The 23,738-nt window shown below is 35.0% G+C and overlaps 1 protein-coding gene across 4 annotated transcripts in view; it reads right to left on the reverse strand.

Moving 5' to 3' along the window:
* The window catches only part of POF1B (POF1B actin binding protein), an 87,687-nt gene that overhangs the window by 48,708 nt on the left and 15,241 nt on the right, over positions 1 to 23,738 (reverse strand). For 3 of the 4 annotated variants that reach the window (XM_019793019.1, XM_019793018.1, XM_011216925.2), the window contains 2 exons: positions 13,922 to 14,023; positions 8,900 to 9,082 (listed from right to left, as the gene is read on the reverse strand). In XM_019793019.1, the coding sequence (XP_019648578.1) occupies positions 8,900 to 9,082; positions 13,922 to 14,023 (285 nt within the window). The remainder of the gene's footprint in view (positions 1 to 8,899; positions 9,083 to 13,921; positions 14,024 to 23,738) is intronic. The other variant, XM_019793020.1, reaches the window with a different exon arrangement.

The raw sequence follows: 23,738 nt of genomic DNA on the forward strand, positions 1-23,738 counted from the left end.
CAGATCATTTGAAGGTGAATTAATAGCAGAATGTCAATTTTGCTAAACCAAAATTTTAAGGGAAGGAAAAACTTCAAAATATACAGCATTCACAATAAACATATTCAGCCCGAACATGATGAAGTATATAGAAGATATGAAGAAAATAAAGGGTTAAAGTGACTGCCCAACCAAATTCAAAACAAGATTTTACAAGAATTCTTTAGGAAGACAATCCCTTATAGATTTGTGTTAATGACACTAAAAATTGAGACAAAAATCTGGTTGAAATAATTGTTAGATTACATTTTTAGTAGTTGAACTCAAAAGGTATGTGAAATTTGCAAAAACTGTGAATCCCAAGCAAAAATTCTTTTTAGAAAACATGTTTCTAAAAACTTTTCCATGAATTATAATCTTCAGGGCATGAAACAGTAAGTGATATTATTAAGTATGCTACTTCTGCATCTTGTACATCAGACATTTAGACAGAAATGCTTTTAAATATGACAGCAGAGTAAACTGATGAATTTAACTGTTTCTGCTTTACCTGTGTACTTTGCTGGATCTCACAGCAAACAATACAGTGTATCTGATTGGAAAAATACTTCTAGGACAAAAAAATCCATTTTTAACAAGTGCTATGCAACTGTCATTGACAAAGGAACAAACACAATGAAGGCCATGAGTAAGTCAGAAATTGCAAGCCTGTTCTATTAGTTGTGTGCATAGAAATTAAATGTAGCTAAACATAATTCAGAGAATAACTGGCTCTAAGTGGGGATATAGTAGGCTGGCTGATCAACCTTCAACCAAAGACAAATTTTATGACTTATAAGAGATTTCAGAACTATTTTAGCAGGATATTCAAGCAAAACATGATAGCACTCATACATGTTAAAAAGGCTGACTGAACACATGAAAATACTTTATTTTCAGAAAACTTCTAAAGAAGTCACCAACCATGTATGCCAAGAGTGCAAGTATTTTTTATATGATACCGGCTGTAAAGATGCTATCGTTCTACTCCAGAAAAGATGCTAAATTATTGTGCATGTGATGTAAGCTTAAGATGCAGATGAAAATTCAGAGGTAATTTTGCTTTTTTCTGATTTTTTTAATGTATTTGTCAGAGAAAGAGAGCACACGAGCAGGGGAAGTGGTAAGTAGAGAGAGGAGCAGGTTCCCCGCTGAGCAAGGAGACCAATGTGGAACTCGGCCCCAGTCCCTTGGGATCATGACCCGAGGTGAAGGCAGACGCCTAACTGACTGAGCCACCCAAGTGTCCTGTGACAGATTTTTCTTAAGTGATGGTATACAGTTGCAAATAAAGAAGATATCAGAATGTTTTAGTTTGTGGGGCTGTTTTTATAAATTATAACTACTGATCCAATCTTCAAACCAGAAACTGAAGAGAGGTCTTTCAGTTACTATCAAAGAGAAAAGTTTAATAACTTACTCTAAGACCATCAGTGGTACCCTATACTACAGCTAGGTAAAAACATGTTTTTTTTCATCAATCGTACTTGAGAGAGAACATCTATTTAGTACTGCAAAATGTAGTACAGTAACCACAAAAGCAAGTTAGCCACAGACTGAAGTTATTGTTTCTATGTTATAATAATATTGAAGTTGTAATAATAATTTATGATTTTAAACAAATCAATATTTATTCTTATTTCTTAGAAGTTAATTCTATGATGAGAATACTCATCTTAGATCTTGACTGAATAGTGATTTTAACAACTGCCATTAAGCAGTTAACCAAAATGTGTATTTGCTGCATTCTAAACTAGAAAGCTATATTGAGGAAGTTTGTTTTCCTAGTAGCCAAATATATCCAACATGAAAAGAAATTAAAATACAGTTACAAAGAAATAGCAATTTCAATAACAAGGATTATCATTTATTACTCTTGAGACTGGCAATAATTTCTAAACCATAATAACCCATACAAGGAAATGGATAAGGATATGATAAGATGGCCATTCTCCCATATTGCCAATACTTTTTAAAAGGCAATTTAATGATTCACATTGAGTATCTGTATCTGACTGGCAATAATTTCTAAACCATAATAACCCATACAAGGAAATGGATAAGGATATGATAAGATGGCCATTCTCCCATATTGCCAATACTTTTTAAAAGGCAATTTAATGATTCACATTGAGTATCTGTATCTGACTGGCAATAATTTCTAAACCATAATAACCCATACAAGGAAATGGATAAGGATATGATAAGATGGCCATTCTCCCATATTGCCAATACTTTTTAAAAGGCAATTTAATGATTCACATTGAGTATCTGTATCTGACTGGCAATAATTTCTAAACCATAATAACCCATACAAGGAAATGGATAAGGATATGATAAGATGGCCATTCTCCCATATTGCCAATACTTTTTAAAAGGCAATTTAATGATTCACATTGAGTATCTGTATCTGACTGGCAATAATTTCTAAACCATAATAACCCATACAAGGAAATGGATAAGGATATGATAAGATGGCCATTCTCCCATATTGCCAATACTTTTTAAAAGGCAATTTAATGATTCACATTGAGTATCTGTATCAAATGTTATATAGTTTGCAACCAGTAATTTCTCTTCTAGGAATCTACTTCACACGTACCTCAGAGTTGTAGAGAAAAATGTACAAGATTATTATGTTTGCATTATTTACAGAAGCAAAAATAAAAGAACAAAAGAACAATGGTCAAATCTATGATGAGATATTAAGTGCCTATAAAAATTATGTTTTGAAAAGTGTGTGTATATGTGTATATATAAAGGCTATAATGACTTAATTAATGGATTAATCACATTACGTTTTGGTGATGGAATTGTAGTTGTTTTTCCTATAGTTTTTGCTTATGTGTATAGTTCCAAATTTTTCACAAAGAACATGTATAGATATAACTTACTTCAGTGAACAAAGAAATAAAGTGAGGATTGTGAACAACAGTAAGTCAATCACCTGCTTTGTGCCCATCTCTCTATTCACCAAAGTGCAAAGCTGATGTTAGGTGGAACTACTGGTTTTCACATTAGAAGTTCTCTTTAGATCAATGTTCTCAAAAAGAGTTGGAGGTGTTGGTAGACTTGTAATTTTGGCAGATCTCTCTTTTTCCCACAAACAGTGCTTCCCTTCCAGCTGTTATATCCCACTTTTTTTTCATTAGTTCTTCTTTTTTATTTTTCTGTAATTTCAGAGACTCTTTATGCTTCATTTCTGCTTTTTCTTCTTTCTGCTGCCTGCTGTGCCAGAGCATTCAAATCAGGTTCATTTTCTTTAGCCCGTTGGTGTCCCTCTCCCATACTTCTTAAGCTTGCCAAATACAGTTTTTCCAAGTTCTTTATTTTCTGAGTTTGTGATTCTTTCCATTCTGTCCTTAGTTCCTCTGTCAAACAAGTTAATTGCTGATTTCTCCTCTGTTTTATATCTTATTTTATCTGTAAAACGATATCCTTTTCTGGTTCTCGAACTTGCAGCAATCTTAGTTTTCGTTGTCTTTCATAGTCTTCCTTTAAATGTAAGCTTCCTCATTAAGACTCAGTCTCATCGTACCAGCAGTCACTACCTTTCTTTTCGTTTCTGGATACTTTAAATATAAAAGTTCTGAGAACCAGGAGCTGCAGAGTCAGGAACTGCAGCTCAGACAGTGGAGGCCCCGGTGCCCACAGCTCACCAGCTTCCCAACAGCCGTTTGTGCAGTGGCAGGGCAGCCATCGCTGAGCTCCCGTCACTCTGAGTCATAATTCTTGTTATATCCCATAGTATCTAACACAATAGTGGTTGAACATCCTATAGTTAGTTGCTCAGTAAATACTTGTTGAATTTAAAGAAGTCACCTACCTACATGTTTAGAAGTGATCCCAAATGCTAGCTGATTCTGGAAAGATTTCTTTTTTTTTTTTTACAGGTTTTTCAAAGAAGCTGACCAAGAATGTTTAAAGGCAAAAAAAGCATAGATTAAAAACTTCCTCAAGAATGTCATGGTAATCCCTTACATTCTCTTCCTAAGTGTAGGTTAAGTCTAACTGCAGCAACTAAACTGAATTCCTTGCAGAGTTAGAGACTGACATTTGAGTTTTACCTAGATTTCTAGATCTTGTCAATCAGCCCCTTAGTGGTAGACCCCTCTCGGGAAATGAAGATTAAAATTAGGCAACTCTTTATTAAAAATAATCAAAAGAATACTTTTGATTTCAAGTTTTACATATGCATTTCTCCTGTATGAAGCATCTATATATTTACCAAACTGGAAGTGGCTTAAAAACATGGTTTCCAATATGATTTTAAAATTCAAGTTTAACTGGATATGGAGAAAATCTAGCTGTCATGTCAGTGTCATTCTGTGATCTTCAGGTTATTTCATTGCTGTAGCTGGCCAGATAGATAACCCCTCCCTGCCTCACCTCTCTATGCGTGTCCCTTCCAAAACTATTTTCCCAAGTAGAAGAGGGCATTTTGTTAACCAATAATATTCAATGCCGAGCTCCCATTAGAATCTCCACACAGCTAATTTGATGTTTAGTATTTTGCATATTTTTTCCTCTTAGCTTCTTATAATCCCGTGCAATAGGATGCTGTCAAAATCATTTTTTTTCCTTCCAGTGTGATTCATTTGGCAGCGTAATTTCATGATTTCAAACTGTCTTAAAATATTTTTTTTCTTAGGGGTGGTCTAAGATGGCGGAGGAGTAGGAGACCTAAATTTCATCTGACCCCAGGAATTCAACTAGATAGCTATCAAACCATTATGAACGCCTATGAACTCAACAAGAGACCAAAGAACAGCAGTAACTCTATGAACAGAAAAGCAACCACTTTCTGCAAGGTAGGATGTGCGAAGAAGTGAATCTGAGGCGGTATATGGGAAGATAGACCTTCGGAGGGGAGGGAGTCTCTGTCAGCCGGCTACTGGCGAGGGATAGAGCAACAGAGCACAAAATTAGAGCTTTTAGAAGTCTGCTATGCTGAGCGATGTCGCTCTGGTGGCTAAGTGGTGGGTGGAACCCTAGCAGGGACAGTATGGTCTCAGGACCCTCAGGGTCACAGAAAGACTGGGGGTGCCTGAGTGCAGCAGAACTCCCAGGTATCAGAGCAGGGAAGCCAGTTGCAAAGAGTGAGCTGAGGAGTGGGCTCTCAGCTTGCGGTTGCCTTAAACCAGGATCCGTGGCACTATCGAGGGACTGTTCCCCAAACCGGGGCCCAACAAGTGGCAGATCTGGGGAGACTCCCCTTCCTCCCTGGGAAGAGCAGTGAGGGAGCGCGCTGCAGGAATCACTGGGTTTGGAGACTCCAAACAGGGCTGTGTGTCAGAAATAGAAATACACAGTCACAGGCAGGGTGAGCATGGAGTGTGGACAGAGACCAGGGAGACGGGTTGACTACTTTTCTCTGAGGGCTCACTGAAGAGTGGAGCTCTGAGCTTTTGGCTCCAGGGCCAGAGATTGGGAGGTGGCCATTTTCATTCTCATCCTCTAAAGCTGTGCGGAAAACCTTCAGGGAACAAAAACTACAGAGAGGGGTGCCTGGGTGGCTCAGATGGTTAAGCATCTGCCTTTGGCTCAGGTTATGATCTCCAGGTCCTGGGATTGAGCTCCATGTCAGGCTCCCAGCTCATTGAGGAGCCTGGTTCTCCCTCTCCCTCTGCTTCTCCCCCTGCTTGTGCTTTCTCTGTCTTTCTCTCTCTCTGACAAAAAAAATAAATAAAAATCATTAAAAAAAAAAAGCTACAGAGAGCAAACTAGAGCAGATTCCTTAGCCTGGCCCCTGGCAAGAGCAGTGCAATTCTGTCTGGGGCAAAGACATTTGAAAATCAAGCAAAAGTCCCCTCCCCCAAAAGATCAGCAAGAATATTCATCCAAGACCAATTTTACCAATCAATCAGAACTGCAAAATTCCAGCACTAGGAGAATACAGCACATAGAATTCATGGCTTTTTTCCCATGAGTCTTTAATCTTTCAACTTTAATTTTTAAAATTTTCTTTATTTTTTCCCTTTTTTCCTTTTTCTTTTTTTATCAGACAAAATTGGTTTTATTTTTTATAATAATTTTTTATTATGTTAGTCACCATACAGTACATCCCAAGTTTTGATGTAAAGTTCCATGATTCATTACTTGCGTAAAAACCCAGTGCACCATGCAATACGTGCCCTCCCCTCCTTAATACCCATCACCGGCCTATCCCAGTCCCCCACCTTCATCCCTTCTGAAGTCTTCAGTTTGTTTCCCAGAGTCCATAGTCTCTCATGGTTTATCTCCCCTTCTTTTTACCCCCCTTCCTTCTTCCCTTTCTTCTCCTACCAAATTCCTACTTATTATGTTCCTACATTTATGTTCCATAAATGAGTGAAACCATATGATAATTGTCTTTCTCTGCTTGACTTATTTCGCTTAGCATTATCTTCTCCAGTCCCGTCCATGTTGCTGCAAATGTTGGGTAATCATTCTTTCTAATGGCTGAGTAATATTCCATTGTATATATGGACAACATCTTTGTAATCCAGTCATCTGTTGAAAGGCATCTTGGCTCCTTCCACAATTTGGCTATTGTGGACAACGCTGCTATGAACATTGGGGTGCATATGGCCCTTCTCTTCACTATGTCTGTATCTTTGGGGTAAATACCCAGTAGTGCAATTGCTGGATCATAAGATAGCTCAACATTTGCAGCAACATGGTTGGGACTGGAGGAGATTATGCTAAGTGAAATAAATCAAGCAGAGAAAGACAATTATCATACAGTCTCACTCATTTATGTGACATAGGAAATAGCAGGGAGATCGGTAGGAGAAGGAAGAGAAGAATGAAGGGTGGGTAAAACAGAAGGGGGAATGAACCATGAGAGACTATGGACTCTGGGAAACAAACTGAGGGCTTTAGAGGGGAGGGGGGTGAGGTATTGGGATAGGCAGGTGATGGGTATTAAGGAGGGCACATATTGCATGAAGCACTGGGTGTTATACGCAAATAATGAATCATAGAACACTACATCAAAAACTAAGGATGTACGGTATGATGACTAACATACCAATAAAAAATTATTATTAAAAAGAAACCTCTCCAATATTAACAAAGCCAGATTATAATCTCAACCTAAAGCATAAATAATAAAAAAATTAATATATTAATTATTCAGCTCTTTCAATTTTCAATATAGACAATATCTAGTCTGGTCAAATATATTATTAGTTGTACTAAGCTAGTGAGAGGATATTATAGCATCACCATTGACACTGGACTAGATTCTTAACCCTGTGATATTGTTTCCATCTCTGATAATTGTCCCTCTCTCCATTCTTACTGTTATTATTCTAGCTTCAGTTTTACACTTGAAATAGCTTCTAAGAATCTCTGAAAATCTCTGTGACATTTGCTTATGTTGTAGAGTTTATAGCTTATAAAGAACTTTCAACATATGTTTGTATTTAGAGTTTACATCAACCCTGTGAGGTAGACATTACTACCTAAATTTTATGGATGAGGATGTTTCTGAGAGATTTAGTATTTATTAAAAGCACACAGCTTGAAAGGCACAAAGCCTAGGACTGGAACCCAGTTCTTCCTTCTCTGAAGCTGGTCCACTTTCTGTTATATCACCAGTACCTCTCCACTAGCAGGCTTTTAGTCCAGTGCTCTATTTATGTTTACCCTATTGATAAAGTACTCCCCAAATCTCTCTGTATGAATCCTGGCTCTACCATGTGCAAACCTTTACAAGTAACTTATGAGTGATAACTCTCTATTTATGATGAGGATTCTGAAGCAAAGCAAGGAATTAGACTAAACTGTATGAAATTGTTGCTATTTGACAAACATAGACCTATAAAAATGACAATTTCAAATGATTTAACTTAATAAAATGTTTTTAAGCATTATTACCAATCCCTTTAATGTAAGAAGTTCAACACCATCTGAACCATGTTTTAGAGTAATCGTAGATGGCAATATTTCCATACATGAGATTCAAAGAAAATATAATTTTAGGGTTTTTTAGGGTAGAAAAATATGAATTTAAAATGTTTTATTGTTATTTTTGATCAATGTGGCCAAAGTACATATTTCAAAGTTTCAGTCCTTAGAAATAATCTCATATATATTTAATATAAACCAATCAAAATTCTTATATGTGCAATCTCCTTCTTTATTTTTTCTTATTCTTTTCCTTCTATCTTTTAGTAAGAGCTGCCTATGAAAGAGGTCAATCTAAGCAAGTTTTTCGTTACTGGGAAAAAAGATCTGCAAAATACAAATGTTGATTGATTCCCCCACTGTTTCAGTTATTGTTGTTAGTTTTACCAAGATACAATAAAATATTTTTTTCCTTTAACACTTGTATAACAGATGTTTCCAAGTTTCCAAAGTTTTCAGAATATAAATTAGTCACTGGTGATTGTATCCCAAGAGATTTCCCCTTAGCAACCAAGTTTTAGTTTCTTTTTAGTTGATGTGCTATACAATAAAATGGATACATTTTCTGACTTGAGTTAAATAGCACATTTTCATAGAATGCATATAGGAAGTAATTGCCAGTTTGTGAAATGTGACCATTATAATCCTTAGATAATATCATTTCCAATTCATTGCCCATTTAAATACCATGCCTCATAAAATATTTAATGTTGCACAACCATTGAATCCAGTTTAGAAAGGAGGATCGGCTAGAAATTAGGTATTCATTAATCAGTTTATAACTTCCCTCATAGACTTAATGCATTAATAGACCTGAATTATTTTGTCTTCTGAGAGGAAATAGAAAATTTTGTTTTAAAAATGCCACAAACAAAACACAAGTACCTCAATATTTTGATGAAAATTCAATGTGGGTGCATATACAGTGGTGTGAGAAGGGTTAAGAGAGTTATTTCAGTTTCATAAGGAATCAGCTGATTGATCTTACCTGATCATGTACGTGATTTGATCCACCATGGCACAGTTCATTTCCAGTGCTTGTAGAAATCGAGTCACTTCCTATGATGGTTTGGATTTGTTGGCTAGACTGGGATTGTTGACAGTGTGGAGAATGGACAATCTGGGGCTGTTGGACAATGTGATGATGGCATTGGACCTGTGGATAGCATTCCTAAAACACACATGCATGCCAAAATAGCCACTGAGAATAAAAATTACTAATTGAGAAAGGCCCACTAAATGCATTTTTAGAAATTTAATGTGTTCTTTCACAAAGTAATTCAATCCCTAGGATTCGTAGTTTTAAAAATGATATATTATTTTTTTCAAATTATTTCATGGGGAGAAGTTGTATTAAATTCTATTTTTGTTTGATCAGGTGGCTGTGACCATCCAAATACTCCTAAATTGGCCAGGGAATTGCATGTTCTGATTAAATTAATATTCCAGTTACACTTAACACTAAAACTATAATGACTATTAATATTAATTACTCTGATGATTCAACAGGCACTTCAGCATCTAATTTTATAATAATGCTATCATACTGAAGATGTAGATGGATATAAAATTGGAAAATAATATAATGCAGTGATTTTCAATATCAGGAAGCATATTAGAATCACAGTGGGGGCAGAACAAATTCTTACGCTTATGAAAATCAAGCACAAATTAAGAGAAAAGGTTGGAAAACAGTGACTGAAGCTTCAGATCCAGAAAACAGGGATTCTAACTGATTCTACCACTTACTCTCTGATCTTGGGAAACTATGCAATCTTTATGAGCTTCAGTTTCTTCATTTGCAAAAATGGAGATAATATGTGTCTCATTGTGTTGCTGTGAGGAGTAAATGTTTATAATGTTTATAAAGTGCCTATTACAAAGTATGTGGGTAATAAACATTTACTATTATCATGTTATGTCATTATCGTTGTCATCATAAACTTAATCATCATCCACCCCACTAATTTTGCAGGTGGAAAAAAAACCTGAGATCCAGAGAAGTAAGATGCTTTACTCATAATGACATGACTAATTCTTGGAAAAATTGGGATTGGAATTCATGATTTCCAGCTCAGAGTTCTTTCAGAACATAAGGCTGAATTTTTACTGTCCTCAAAATAGTCTGGAACTTTTTGGTTTTAAACTAAATCTTTACTATCCACTTGTTTATTTGTCATGGCTTTTTTTGCTGATAAAGTATAGAGCACAGGATAATAAAGGATATCAGGTTGTTTTAGTTTTGAGGATTTCAGATATACTTCAATTTCCTATATTATTTTGTTATTATTCTACTTTGATAACAGGCATCTGAAAGCCAGTTTTCAAAGAAAAACATTCTCTATTTTGAATCAGAATGCTACATTCATGCACACACATTTAGCTTTGGAAGTATAAATTCAATGCTCTATTTCCTTTTGACAGTGGAAAGCTGACCTGCATTAATAAAGTAAACACTTCAAATTTTATATTTTTTATGTGGAACAATTTTCAAACTATATTAAATGGAAAAAGCAAGATGCATAAGAAGGAATGTACTATGCTCCCTTTTGTATAACATTTTTAAAAATATATATATGTGTATGTTTACAAATATACACAACTGCTTTTAAATGCATAGAGCAAAAATCTTTTAAAGGTGACTGCCCCTGGGAAGAGGAATTGAGAGATGAGAGGGTTAAGATAGAGAGGCTTTTTTTTACCACTGCATATATTTTTATTCTCTTTTTATATTCTTTTTATTATCTTTTCATACTTTTCATGCTTTGAAATTTTTAACATGTATACAAATTATCTTTTTATGTATACAAAAAATTATTTTGAAAGAAAGAAAAATATATAAAGAAACATATTTTACAAATAGAAACTACCTTGGTAGTAATTGATAATAAAGGTCATAGAATCTGTTCATAGAATCATTTTCTCCAGGATCTTTTCAAATATGACTCACTTTATATGCTAGCCCTAAGATCTCTACAGTTTAGAAGTCAGACTGTGTACTATCAGCCACTTTTGTACAAATTGTAGGGCTGAATGTATTATCTGTTCTTTTATGTTACAAAATACCTTCATACACTGGATTAGAATAAAGTCAGAGTGACAGGCTGAGAAAACCTTCACCCAGTGGGGAACTTGTACACTACTGAAATAGAATTCCTCCTGAAAAAAAAATGAATGTGCTCTTTAAAAAGCAAGTTAGGAAACACTCTGAAGGACATATCAATACAGGACAATAAACAAAACAAAACTAATTTCTCAATCATCTTCCTTTATTAATATATCAGTTGACTCTTGAATAGAATGCTGACAGTCTCTCAATCTGGGGTGTCTTGTGGTTTCCCTGAGCCTATCTGGCCTCTGAACCACTTATTAGTATCACTGAAGTCTTAGCAGATTTTCAGTTTCAATTCTCACACCTGACTACTAAAATTATTGTTGTAAAGCATGATATTCATACATTACTCATACTTTTGAAGTGTACCAAAGCTAGATTTTTAATGTATGAAAGAACAAACATTTCTGATTTATCATATATTTTGTCTTTTTTGATGGAATAATATGTAGAGTACAGTTCATATGAACTGCATAATTATCTTGCAACTGGCACCAATTTGCCACCCTTCCAAGACAAAGACCTCTTTTTGGGGCACATCTTATCTCCTAAGAGCTAGTCTTATTTGAACTATTCTCATGTAACATTAAGCATTTCATCCAGACTCTAGCTTTATCCAGCTTGTCCTATTGCATTTCTATCACTGAGGAAACTCAACTATATCAAGGCAGTTATAGTTTGTTCCATATGCATCATTCCTTTTATCTTGGGTAGTCTCTCATGGCAGTCCCCAAATTCCCAAATCATTTAAGTCACTAATAAAAAAAGTAGATGTAAAAAGGTAAATATTCAAATTAATAGTAAGTAACTGCAATGTTCTTTTAAAGGAGTTCTTCTTTAATGGTTCCATATGTATAGCAATAATAATGTACAGGATATTCAGTCTTTTCCTCTAGGAACCAAGATTTAGAGAAGTATTTATCCTTCTTGAGACAAGAAATTAGAAGAAGCACAAAATGATGTGTCTCAAACATTTCTTTTTAAAATGTGTCAAACTTATTGTTTTGTCAGTCCAGTTGGATAAAGGACAGATGTTATAATTTGATAGCTCGAGGAAAGTGTCCCTTAAAGAACTAACATACTTGATAAAATTTTTCTATTTGGTATCATAATGTCCAGAAATATTCTATTGTTCTTCTGAAAGATATGTGTTCAATACATACCATACCAAATCCTCTATTATATCCAACTTTATAAGCAGACCAGCGTCTTAAAGGTTTGGATTTTTATGATTCTGAGAGTTTACACTATTTTATTTTTAATGAGCATCAAATAAGTGATAATGTATTAGTTCCTATGAATCTGATAACAACTGCCCATAAATGCTCATAAAAATAAGATGTGTTCTCATGCCAAGAAAATTTTAAAAAATTTAGTATACTTTAATATTTCATTTGTACATGAGAAAAATGATTTTGTGATAAAAATTCATTTGATATTATTTAACTGCCTTTTATAGGTTAAATTGTGTCCTCCCAACAAAAAGAATATGTTAAAGTCCTGATCCTTAGTACCTCAGAATGTGACCTTGTTTAGAAACAGGGGCTTCTTCTTTTTTTTTTCCTTGAAACAAGGCCTTTATAGAAGTAAGAAGTTAAAATGAGGTCATTAGGATGGGACTTTATCAAATATAACTGTTGTCATCATAAAAAGGGAAAATTTGGACACAGAGACAGACATGCACAGAGGGAAGATGACATGAAGACATACAGGAAGGATGCCATGTGAAGATAAAGTATCTATGAACCAAGGAACATCTGAGACTACAAGAAATTAGAAGACAGGCATAGAGAGCTCCTTCCCTAAAGGCTTCAAAGGGAGCATGGCCCTGCCAACACAATGATTTCATACTTCACTACAGAGCTGTGAGACAGTAAATTTGTGTTGTTTTAAGCCACTCAGATTGTGATACATTTTTACAGTAGTCCTAAGAAACTAATACATTGCACTACTTCAAGAATGTCCAAGAGACAAGTCCTAGGCTTTGTCTGGATTGGACATGCTTGTATCCACTGGCAGATCAATGCAAAACTTCTGCTGGCTACAGTAACCACTGTGCTTATAGGTCTAGTAGCTCTAGTTGTTATGGAATTACCATTGCCCTGCTACAGTTTTGAATGTTGTACTTGGTCTCAGTTGATTTTAATGAAATTTTTAAAATGTGAAATGCAGTTTTCTAGACTTTTACAGTATATAGTACTGTACATATCTGTTCATACATACCAATTTTCAAATAACATTTGAAAATTCATTTTATATAATTTTTTACATTTTTTCAAGTCTTTACTTAAATGCTAGTTAGTTAACATATAGTGTAGTATTAGTTTCAGGGGTAGAATTTAGTGATTCGTCACTTACATATAACATCCAGTGCTCATCACAAGTGCCCTCTTCAATATCCATCATCCATTTAGACCATCCTGTGTCCAACTCCCCTCCATCAATCTTCAGTTTGTTCTCTATTGTTGAGTCTCTTATGGTTTGTCTCCCTCTCTTTTTTCCCCCCTTCCCCTATGTTCATCTGTTTTGTTTCTCAAATTCCACAATTAGGACAAAGTTATAATGTTTTAAATTATAATTTGTGTGAGACCAGTTTAAAAGAAACATACAAAGCATTGGGATATCTGTATTAAATTCAGTTTCTACCATTAATTTTCTATGTGACTTGACATATTTTTACTTGTTTCCCTTTCACTAAAACAGGGACAATAATACTTCACATGAGAGAATGAATATGAAAGTGTTAAGGATGATATGAAGAGCTGTAGACATAATAAGGTATTATCATGACTCATAGTGGCCCTGCTTGGCACTTGAAAATTGTCATTTTAACTCTATTAAAATGCTGGTAATTAAAAGTATACACTTAATAAGCTTTAAAACAAAAATTTTACATACCTGATCCATATTTAGCTTCTCTACTTTTCTTATTGTTTTTTCATAAATAACATTGTTTCCTGGGAAGAAATGGCCTCCTCTTAGGAATGGAGAAAGTGGTTCCTATAAAGATAATAATGACTGCATTTTGTTTTGAAGGGTACCTTTTCAGAGGAACATTAACTTAATCAAATATCTAGTCTCTAGGGGCGCCTGGGTGGCACAGCGGTTAAGCGTCTGCCTTCGGCTCAGGGCGTGATCCCGGCGTTATGGGATCGAGCCCCACATCAGGCTGTTCTGCTATGAGCCTGCTTCTTCCTCTCCCACTCCCCCTGCTTGTGCTCCCTCTCTCACTGGCTGTCTCTATCTCTGTCAAATAAATAAATAAAATCTTTAGGAAAAAAAAATATCTAGTCTCTAATAAACTCTGAGTTAGTAACATACTAGGAGAATGGAATGACATCCCAATAAAACTTTGAGAGACGTAATGAAATAGTAACAAAGATGGTCTATTTTGTCAAACAGAGCAATCTGGATTTCTCCTACTACCTTTTACTAAGCCTAACAAAGTGTTTTAAGGGAAATTGGAAGGGGCTGAAAAAGATAATTTTTTTCCTGTTCTTTTCTTTTTTTCTTTTTTCTTTCTTTCTTTCTTCTTTCTTTCTTCTTTCTTTCTTTCTTTCTTTCTTTCTTCTTTCTTTCTTTCTTCTTTCTTTCTTCTTTTTTCTAGTGTCAAGTTTTAATAAAGTCTCAAGACAGACAATCTCATTGTTAGAGGATAGAAAAGAGTTTTTTCCTCAGAGAATAGAAGAGAGTTTTTCCTGTTCTTAAAGTAAGATATAGTGAGTTTTCTGAGGTAGACACACATGAGGTCAACTTCATTTAAATTGAGTTCACTAGCAGGTTTCTTTTTATGCAAAAGTATTATTGGAGAAATGCAAAATAAACAATTCATCCCTGAGCTGTAAAGTCGGTAAAACTGCATTAAAGATTTTTTTTTCCTGGAACATAGCTTTGGTGTGCTTGAAGTGTATAATTCTTACTTGTGATTATAACCAAAGCTAAGTCTCTCTGTACAACATATGTTTTGAATACTAAGAACAGAGTAGAGTCATTAAGCGCCACTGTATCCCCATATAATCAACTAAATTGATGTAGGATTATCCAAGTGCTTAAAAGATATCAGCCAATGAAATAAAGACTGGTGACATGTCCAAGATCTGAAAGAAATCAGGGAAGGACTAATAAGAATTAGATCAAGAGTTTAAAATAAATGCGGGGGTGCCTGGGTGGCTCAGTCATTAAGCGTCTGCCTTCAGCTCAGGGCATGATCCCAGTGTTCTGGGATCAAACCCCACATCAGGCTCCTCGGCTTGGAACCTGCTTCTTCCTCTCCCACTCCCCCTGCTTGTGTTCCCTCTCTCGCTGGCTCTCTCTCTGTCAAATAAATAAATAAAATCTTTTTTAAAAAGTTTAAAATAAATGCAATATTGCTATATTTCTTTCCTTTCTTTTGGTTTTCATATGAGTCTACTTGTATGGGGGGAGTTGAGGTTGTTTTGTTACAGAGAAAAAATGCGTTCATTTATTTTCGTAATACATGGGAACAGTATAGAAGAGGATTGACTAAGCCTGCTACCAGTTAATATATTTAAGTCCATTTCAAAATCAAAATATGCTAGCATTTTTGTCATCTGCGATTGTAAAAACTCTTAAAACAACTGGATGAAAACACTGGTTGTTGAGAATGTAAGACACTCTTAAATCCAAAGCTATATACTTCTCATATTCAAGTTTGAATGAAAGGTGCTTTAACTAAATGTCCCTGGAATACTTTGGTGAAACAAATATGCAAGTGATTAAATTTGACTAGCTGATGAATTGTTAAATCTAAAGGTGGGTATGTTTAGAAAGATTCCCCTAGAAGCTCTTTTGTGTTTGTCTTTGTAAAAAAAAAAAGACTTTTTGGTAGTTATTTGCAATCATATAACACATGTTTAAGAACTTACTATTCACAATACACTTGGCTAAGTTTTTTTAAGCATTTTACTGGGATGTTTAATACTTATAATTATGTATAAATCTAGCACTGCAATAACTTCAAACTGTAACAATATAGTCATCATAACTATTTAATGTCAACATAACTGATATCAATATACTTTAGCTTACTGCATATTATTGGTGATAGTAAAGATTAAAAATATAAAAGGTGACTTGACTGAAATATGCACATTTATGTAAATGTAGACTATATATCAATGATCTGTTTTAAAAAATGGCTAAACTTTTTTTTACTAAAAAATACATCTCTTTTCCTCATTTTCCACTTTACTCTGTCATTTTAGTCTTTTTTTATTATGTTAAGTTAGCCAACATATAGTATATCATAAGTTTTTGTTGTAGTGTTCAACAATTCATTAGTTGCTTATAACACCCAGTGCTGTTTTATAAGACATGAATCACACTTAGATTATTACCAGAAACACTGAATATTGATCAGCATTCATCAAACTATAGCCAGCAGCCGATTTTTATAATGTCCTCAAGCTCAGAATGATATTTAGATTTTTAAAAGAATGTAAGTACAAAGAAGGCCAAAACCCTATGGTGACAGAAAAGCCTAAAATATTTACTATACTGCCTTTTATGGGAAATTTTTGCTGATTCCTGGTCTAGATAATATATTAACATAAACATCTATAGTACAAGGTAGAAAGAAGCAAGTGCCTTTAAGAGGTACAGAGAAATAACTTATGGGATGGAATTCAGAAGAGGAAAAATTGAATTCCATCTGGCACTGCTCAGGTAGGTTACTTGCATCAGGTGGCATTTGAGAAAAGGTTAAGGTGGGCTTTGCATATGAGGAGATGGAAGAAAGTAGTATTCCAAATGAAGTAAGCAAAATAAGTCATGAAACCAAGACTGTAAAAGTGTAAAGTAATATGTAAGGGACACAGATGGCAGACGGAAGCTTGGTTCTGAAAGCAGTGAGATGTCCTTGAATGCTTTTAAACAAGGATGTGAGGTGAACATAAATCTACTTTAGGAAGGTTTGTTGGAGAAAGGAAAGAGTACAGGGGAGGAGATTAGTTAAGAGATTATCCTAAATCATCAAGGACAGTGCTTTCCAAAGATGACTCTAAGATCTTAAATCTGAGAAATCTACATAACCAATGGTGCCAAAAACAAAAACAAGAAAAGTTGAGACATATTGAATTTTACATGCTCCTGGTAAAAACCTAGGTCTGATTCATGCTTTTATTCCTCATAATATTTAGTAAATATATAGAGCATAGTAATACCTTAAACATGTATTAAATTATGCAAAGAATTAGCAAAGAGACTTTTATCAAAACGTGCAGGAAGGCACCAGGTTATAGATGTCCAGAACACAATGAGTGGAGATTTCATGGCTACAGTTCTAGTTCTAGATTTCAGAATCATATGCTTAGAAGATCTTGTTAAAATCATGCAATTGCTAAAAAGGCAAGTGAAGATCAAAGATGTAACTACATAAGTCTTAAGAGATATGAAGGGGGGGTAAAGAAAAGGGGGAATGAACCATGAGAGACTATGGACTCTGGGAAACAAACTGAGGGCTTCAGAGGGGAGGGGATGGGGGATTGGGATAGGCTGGTGATAGGTATTAAGGAGAGCACATATTGCATGGAGCACTGGGTGTTATACGCAAATAATGAATCATGGAACTTTACATCAAAAACCAGGGATGTACTGTATGGTGACTAACATAATATAATAAAAATATTATTATAATAGAAATAAATAAATAAACAAAAAGAGATGAAAAATTTTCATAAAGCAGTAGAAAGGTAAGTGACAGTATAAATGCTTCAGAGATGTCAACAGGTGAGAATTCCAAAGAGGATTGGATTTGGACTACTACAGATCCATTGGATCTGACTACTAAAATTAGTGGAAGAAAATGTAATGGAAAAAAATTCTGGAGTCATAAAATCTGTACTCAGTTCTGCTTCTATCACCTACTTGTTGTGGAAATGTGGGAAAGTCATTTAACTTCTCTGAGGCTTAGCTTTCTTATCACGGAGATAGTAATGCAGAACACTTTATATCAAGTAAATTAATGTATTCTAAATACCTTTAATCTGTGACTTTAATGTACAAATGATATTGGTTTGTAATAATATAGTAATATAATGTTTTAAGTCCATACTGCATTTAAAAAAGTTGATGAGAACTTTGTTAGAGCTATTCTAAGATATCAAGATAAAGTATATACAAAAATAGGCTTATTGAAGGCAGGGACTGTATCCATCTTGAATACCCCATAGTGAATGAACAGATGACTGGATGAGAAGAGATGACATGAATGTTTATCTTAAAGATACAAGCACCTTCTAACAGGGGAAAACAAAGTTAGCAAAAAAAAATTTCTCTTTGTTCACTATAAATGCTGAGCTATTATTAATTTTAAGAAGAAAAATGGTTTGGGTCCTAACTGTCAATTCTCTCCAAAATATGTGCTGGACTTACTATTTTAAATGACTTACTGAAAAAAAAAAAACTTCCACTTTAGGATATTATTATTTTCCCAAAATGTTTACAAAAATTAAAACCAAATTTTACTATATTTGAATAAATCATTCTTAGTAAAGCAGTTCAGCAAAATAAATTTAATTAAAGTCTTAGATTTTTCACAAATGAGCTGTTAGCTTTACTATTTTGGCAGCTTATTTTTTTTTTTATCTGTACACTTGAATTGGTGCCAGATCCACCCTAAAAATTATATAGGTGTCTTCAAAGATGGCTGATTTTATCATTTTAATTGTTACTTTTAGAATCTATGGCAGTAGTTCTCACGTCTAACAAAGTACATAATCCCCAGCATCTACTTTGCTGTTCCCAGGCCATGAAACCTTGCTGGAGAAAGTTAAAAAAAAATGTTTGCTGATTTGGCTCAGTACAAATTCAAGTTACCTAACTTTAAGAGTCTCTCTAACCTTCATGGTCACAGTTGTATTTATCAAATTCTCTATAACTGTGGTTACAATGTTTTTTCAATTTCCTCAATCCCCTATGCTCACATTCCCTCATTCTTCTTACTGAGAAAACCAAGATCTATTCAATGAGATCCCTTCATTTTCCTCTGTACCTCAAAAATCTCTCTTCAATTTCTGCTCCTTCCATCTCATCACCAAGAAAGACAAAGTCCTCCTTTTATCCTGAAGTCACTTCTCTATACCTGGAATCCTATCCCCTCTTGTCTCTTCCAGAATTATGTTCCATTTTTCCCTTCTCTGTGGGATCTTTTGCCTTACTATTGGTTCTTTTTCCTCTGCCTGTAAATTTCTCAGATCTCCAAGATTCTGTTTTCTCCTTTAGCTACAATCCCATCTTTCCTTCATTTGAAAGATATCCTTCTTAGAAGAGTAATCTTCATTTATTTCCTCCACTTCTTGATTATTCACGCATTAACTTTGTACGTCTGGGTTTTGCTTCCACAAGTATAGGGAAACCTCAAACATCACCATTACTTAATGGACAAACTCTCTATTCTCAAACTTCATCCTCATCCTCTTTGGCCTTTTGGTTATTTGAGACAGTTGACCACCCCCTTTCTCTATTTGTTTCAGTTACTCTTTGTTCACATTTCTTTCTGACAACTCCTCTGTGCATGAAAGTGGCTCCTTTCTGTTTCCTTAAGTTAGGCATTTCTCAAAGTTCTGTACCTCAACCCTCTCCGTTACCCATTGGTTTTCTCATTCAGTCTCACAGCTACAATGACAACTTTCAAAGGAATAACTTCCATGTCTCTACCTCAAATGTGACCTTTCTCCAGTCTTTGTTGTTGTTGTTGTTGTTGTTGTTGTTAAGTAAGTTCCACACCCAGCATGGAGCCCAGTGTGGAGCTTAAATTCATGACCCTGAGATCAAGACCTGAGCTGAGATCAAGAGTCAGACACAACCAACTGAGCCATGCAGTTGCCCTCTCCAGGTCATTTTTTTAAGATTACTTTTTTTTGAGAGAGAGAGAGAGCAATCAGGTGGAGGGGCAGAGGGAGAGGGGAGAGAGAATACTGAAGCAGATCCCTCACTGAGCATGGAGACTAACAAGGGGCTCAATCCCAGGACCCTGAGATCATGACCTGAGCCAAAATCAAGAGTCAGCCGCTTAACCAACTGAGCCACCCAGATGCCCCTCTTCAGGTCATTTTTAACTGCCCTTGTGATCATCTTCCCTTCCATGCACCTCAAACACTACTGGTTCAAGTAGATCTCATGATCTACCCCTTTCCAAATGAGCTTCTGCTCCCCCTCACTTCTTAATTGGGCTACCATACTCCCAGTATCTCAAACTGAGAAGCTTAGGGTCATATTTGACTTTTAGTCTTCTTTTTTTTCTTAGATTTATTTTTATTTATTAGAGAGAGAGAAAGCATGAATGGGGGGTAGGGACAGAGGGAAAGGGAGAGAGAGAATCCTCAAGCAAACTCCCCACTGAGAGTGGAACCTGATTCGGGGCTCCAACCCAGTACCCTGAGATCATGACCTGAGTCAGAATCAAGAGTTGGCCACTTAACTGACTGAGCAACCCAGGCACCCGACTTTTCTTCTTCTTTCAATTCCATATTCAATATAAGTTATTAAATCTTATCAAAACTACCCCCAGAATAACTGTCAGAAAAGACAACAATAGACTTGGTGTCAGAAGACCTGAACAAGCCACACTTATTTAACCTTTGATTTCCTCATTAGTAAAATGATACTAGCAACAATGTTAACTGTAATAATACCTTAAATACCATAATAAATCCTTCTCTGATTCCCCCAAATAAACATGTTATCTCCAACCCCTGGAACTTCAGCAAGACTGAATCTGTCATTTTCTCGTGTCATCTATCATACACCCCAGCATATATTTTCATAGTGATTTGTGGACATATCTTATTTCCCTTGCCAAGAGGAACTGTAAGCTTTTTTGGTATGGGAACTATGTCTTGTTTCTTTCCCCTCACCCATATGAAGGCTGTACAGTTCAGTCTGCATAGCAGGAGCTCCACAACTAGAAAATTAATAAAACTGATTAATATCAATTGGATTCTATCTACTGATGGGACAAAAATATTTTCTTCATTTCTAGGTCAAATTATATACCAGAATGCTTTGATTAAAATGACAATAAATGGAGAATAAAGAAGATCATGAACAACCAAAAATTTAAAAAGGCTGAACAGAGGTAGAAGGAAATCATAATAAGAGAAGTAGATTGAGATCAGATTAATTACAGGGAGGAGAAGTGAAGATTAGACAAGCTGGGAGGTGAAAGAGAATAAAGTTGCCATTTAGGAGGCTCAGCTTATTATAAATATTGTAATTACACCAGAATCTTCTCCTGGGGGGATTTAAAAGAACAGACAAAACGGCATATACTTAGATAAATAAAATGGGGAATATATTTAAAGAAGATTTTCAAGCTGTTCTGCAAAACAAGTTAGATTATTTTTGTTTACAAAGCATAGGGGTTGAAATTTGTTTTATTCCTCAATAACAGAAAGAGTTAAAAGCTTTAAAATAATCATTACCCTCTGCTGGGGATTTTCCCTAAGAAACTATTTGCTTCTTTATAGTAGAACATAGCCATAATAGTAAGTCTTTATACATGGGCAGGTTCAGTGTTACAAATATGCTATGCATTTCCATACGTACTTCTAATTTCTCTGCCTTTGTATTACACCATCACAGGAGATGATGAGGGGAAGTTGGTATGTAGATAAGTCTCTGGAACCTAATTCACCTACATCCTCAATTGTCCTTAATTTGCAAATATATCTTTCCAGATGGGCATTGTTCAATTTCTGTTCCTAGTCTGTTACTTTGTAACTGAATAGTTTGAGGCTAGTTAAAAACCTAAGCTTCAAGAAGAGTGGGACTTTGTTTTGTTCACCGCTCTATCCCCAATTCTTGGAGGTATTTTTAATACATAGTAGACAATTGATAAATATTCATTGAATAAATAACTGAACTTCTTTATGCTTCTATTTTCTCACCTTTTTAGGATTAAATGGGATAAAATATGTAAATTTCCCAGCATGGAGCATATATCCAATAAACATTAATTCTTCCTTTTCTCCATTAACTTAAGAATAAGAATTTATTCAAAGTCAAATAAGAATCACTGACAAAGTGGGTTGGAATCCAAATTATTTGATATTTAAAAATTACACTATGAATATATCCTAGGTAAACACAACAATTCTCACATTATGAAAAAAAAAAGTGCTATCTAGAACTAACTATTTGAAAGCCAGGGATATCAAATGTAATATGCATCCAAGTATACATATTCCCCAGTTTGTACGTGAAAGGAAGAAAAAAGAGAAAAAGGGAAGAAGAAGGGGAAAGGGTAAAGTGGCCATGTCATAGAAAAATGTACATTCTCATCTCCCAATGTCTCTTTATGTCTCCCTTCCCCAACACACTTTTGAGATTTATTGTTTAAACATTTGATTCTGCAAATGAAGGCACAAGCAATTGCTTTAGTGTAATCACATTCTCTTTTGATATTTACAAAAAATACGTGAAAACTGAAGCAAATGTTCAAAATAATCATCCCCCTGACCACAGACCCGCATGCTCATATGTTCACACATGCACACATACACAACTAACTGCCTTTGTAGCTGAAGAGACATGAGAAAATGATTTTAAAATAAAGAAAGAAGAGGGGAGAACAGATAGCAGAAAAACTGTGCACCTCCCCACCCATGCACCTAGAGTAGTATCAGGTGTGTAACCCTAATTTAATCCTTTGCTTTCCACAACTGAAGTGAATCATTGATTTTATTTTGTGAGAGAGGGGTAGATTCTTTCTTGCAATCATGGAGAAATAAAGAGCAACACAAAGAATTGCTGTGTTATTATCTGTGGCACACTGTTTCTCTTTGTAAAACTTTGTCCTTATAACCCCATAGAACTTCCTGTTAGAGCTAAAGAAGGACTGTATATGGTTTTGCATGTGTTGAGGAAGGCTTTTTACTGTGGGAAAAAGTTTTCTTAATTTTCTCCTCAAAATGAGATAGAGAATAATATCCTAGTTTGTAAAATATAAGGTTAAATATCTTAGTAGAAAATATAACTATAATTTTCAAAAGAGCTCACTGATAGGCACAAAAGTTCACAGGATAGGCAATAAAGGCATGGAGACAGTTTGAACTCTTGATTTTTCATTTTCTTCTTCCTATCCCATATCTCAATGGCAAATCTAAATAAACTAAGGACTCCAACCCCTGATATAACAGCTGATAGCTTTTATGTGAAGTTTGTGAAAGAACTTTGTCTTTTTTCCTTTGGTTCAAAGGCTACAGAATCCTTTGTAGTACAAAGGTGGTGCTATAGAAGTAGAAAGATTTTATAACCCAAGACTTTCCATGCTGCTTGGAACTGTTGCCTCACTAAATGAGAGTATATGGGCACATAGTTGTCTGGAATTAAAAATGACTTTTTAAAATAGTGATTCAAAGGGACACATGCACCCCAATGTTTATAGCAGCAATGTTCACAATAATCAAACTATGAAAGAGCCCAGATGTCCATCGACAGATGAATGGATAAAGGAGATGTGGTAAATATATACAATGGAATATTACTCAGCCATTAAAAAGAGTGAAATCTTACCATTTGCAATGATGTAGGCGGAGCTAGAGTGCACTATGATAAATAAAATAAGTCAGTCAGAGAAAGACAAATGCCATATGAATTCACTCATATATGGAATTTAAGAAACAAAACAGATGAATATAGGGGAAGGGAAGGAAAGATAAGATAAAAACAGAGAGGGAGGCAAACCATAAGAGAC

The sequence above is a fragment of the Ailuropoda melanoleuca genome, chromosome X, assembly GCF_002007445.2.
Source record: "Ailuropoda melanoleuca isolate Jingjing chromosome X, ASM200744v2, whole genome shotgun sequence".
Taxonomy (NCBI): domain Eukaryota; kingdom Metazoa; phylum Chordata; class Mammalia; order Carnivora; family Ursidae; genus Ailuropoda; species Ailuropoda melanoleuca.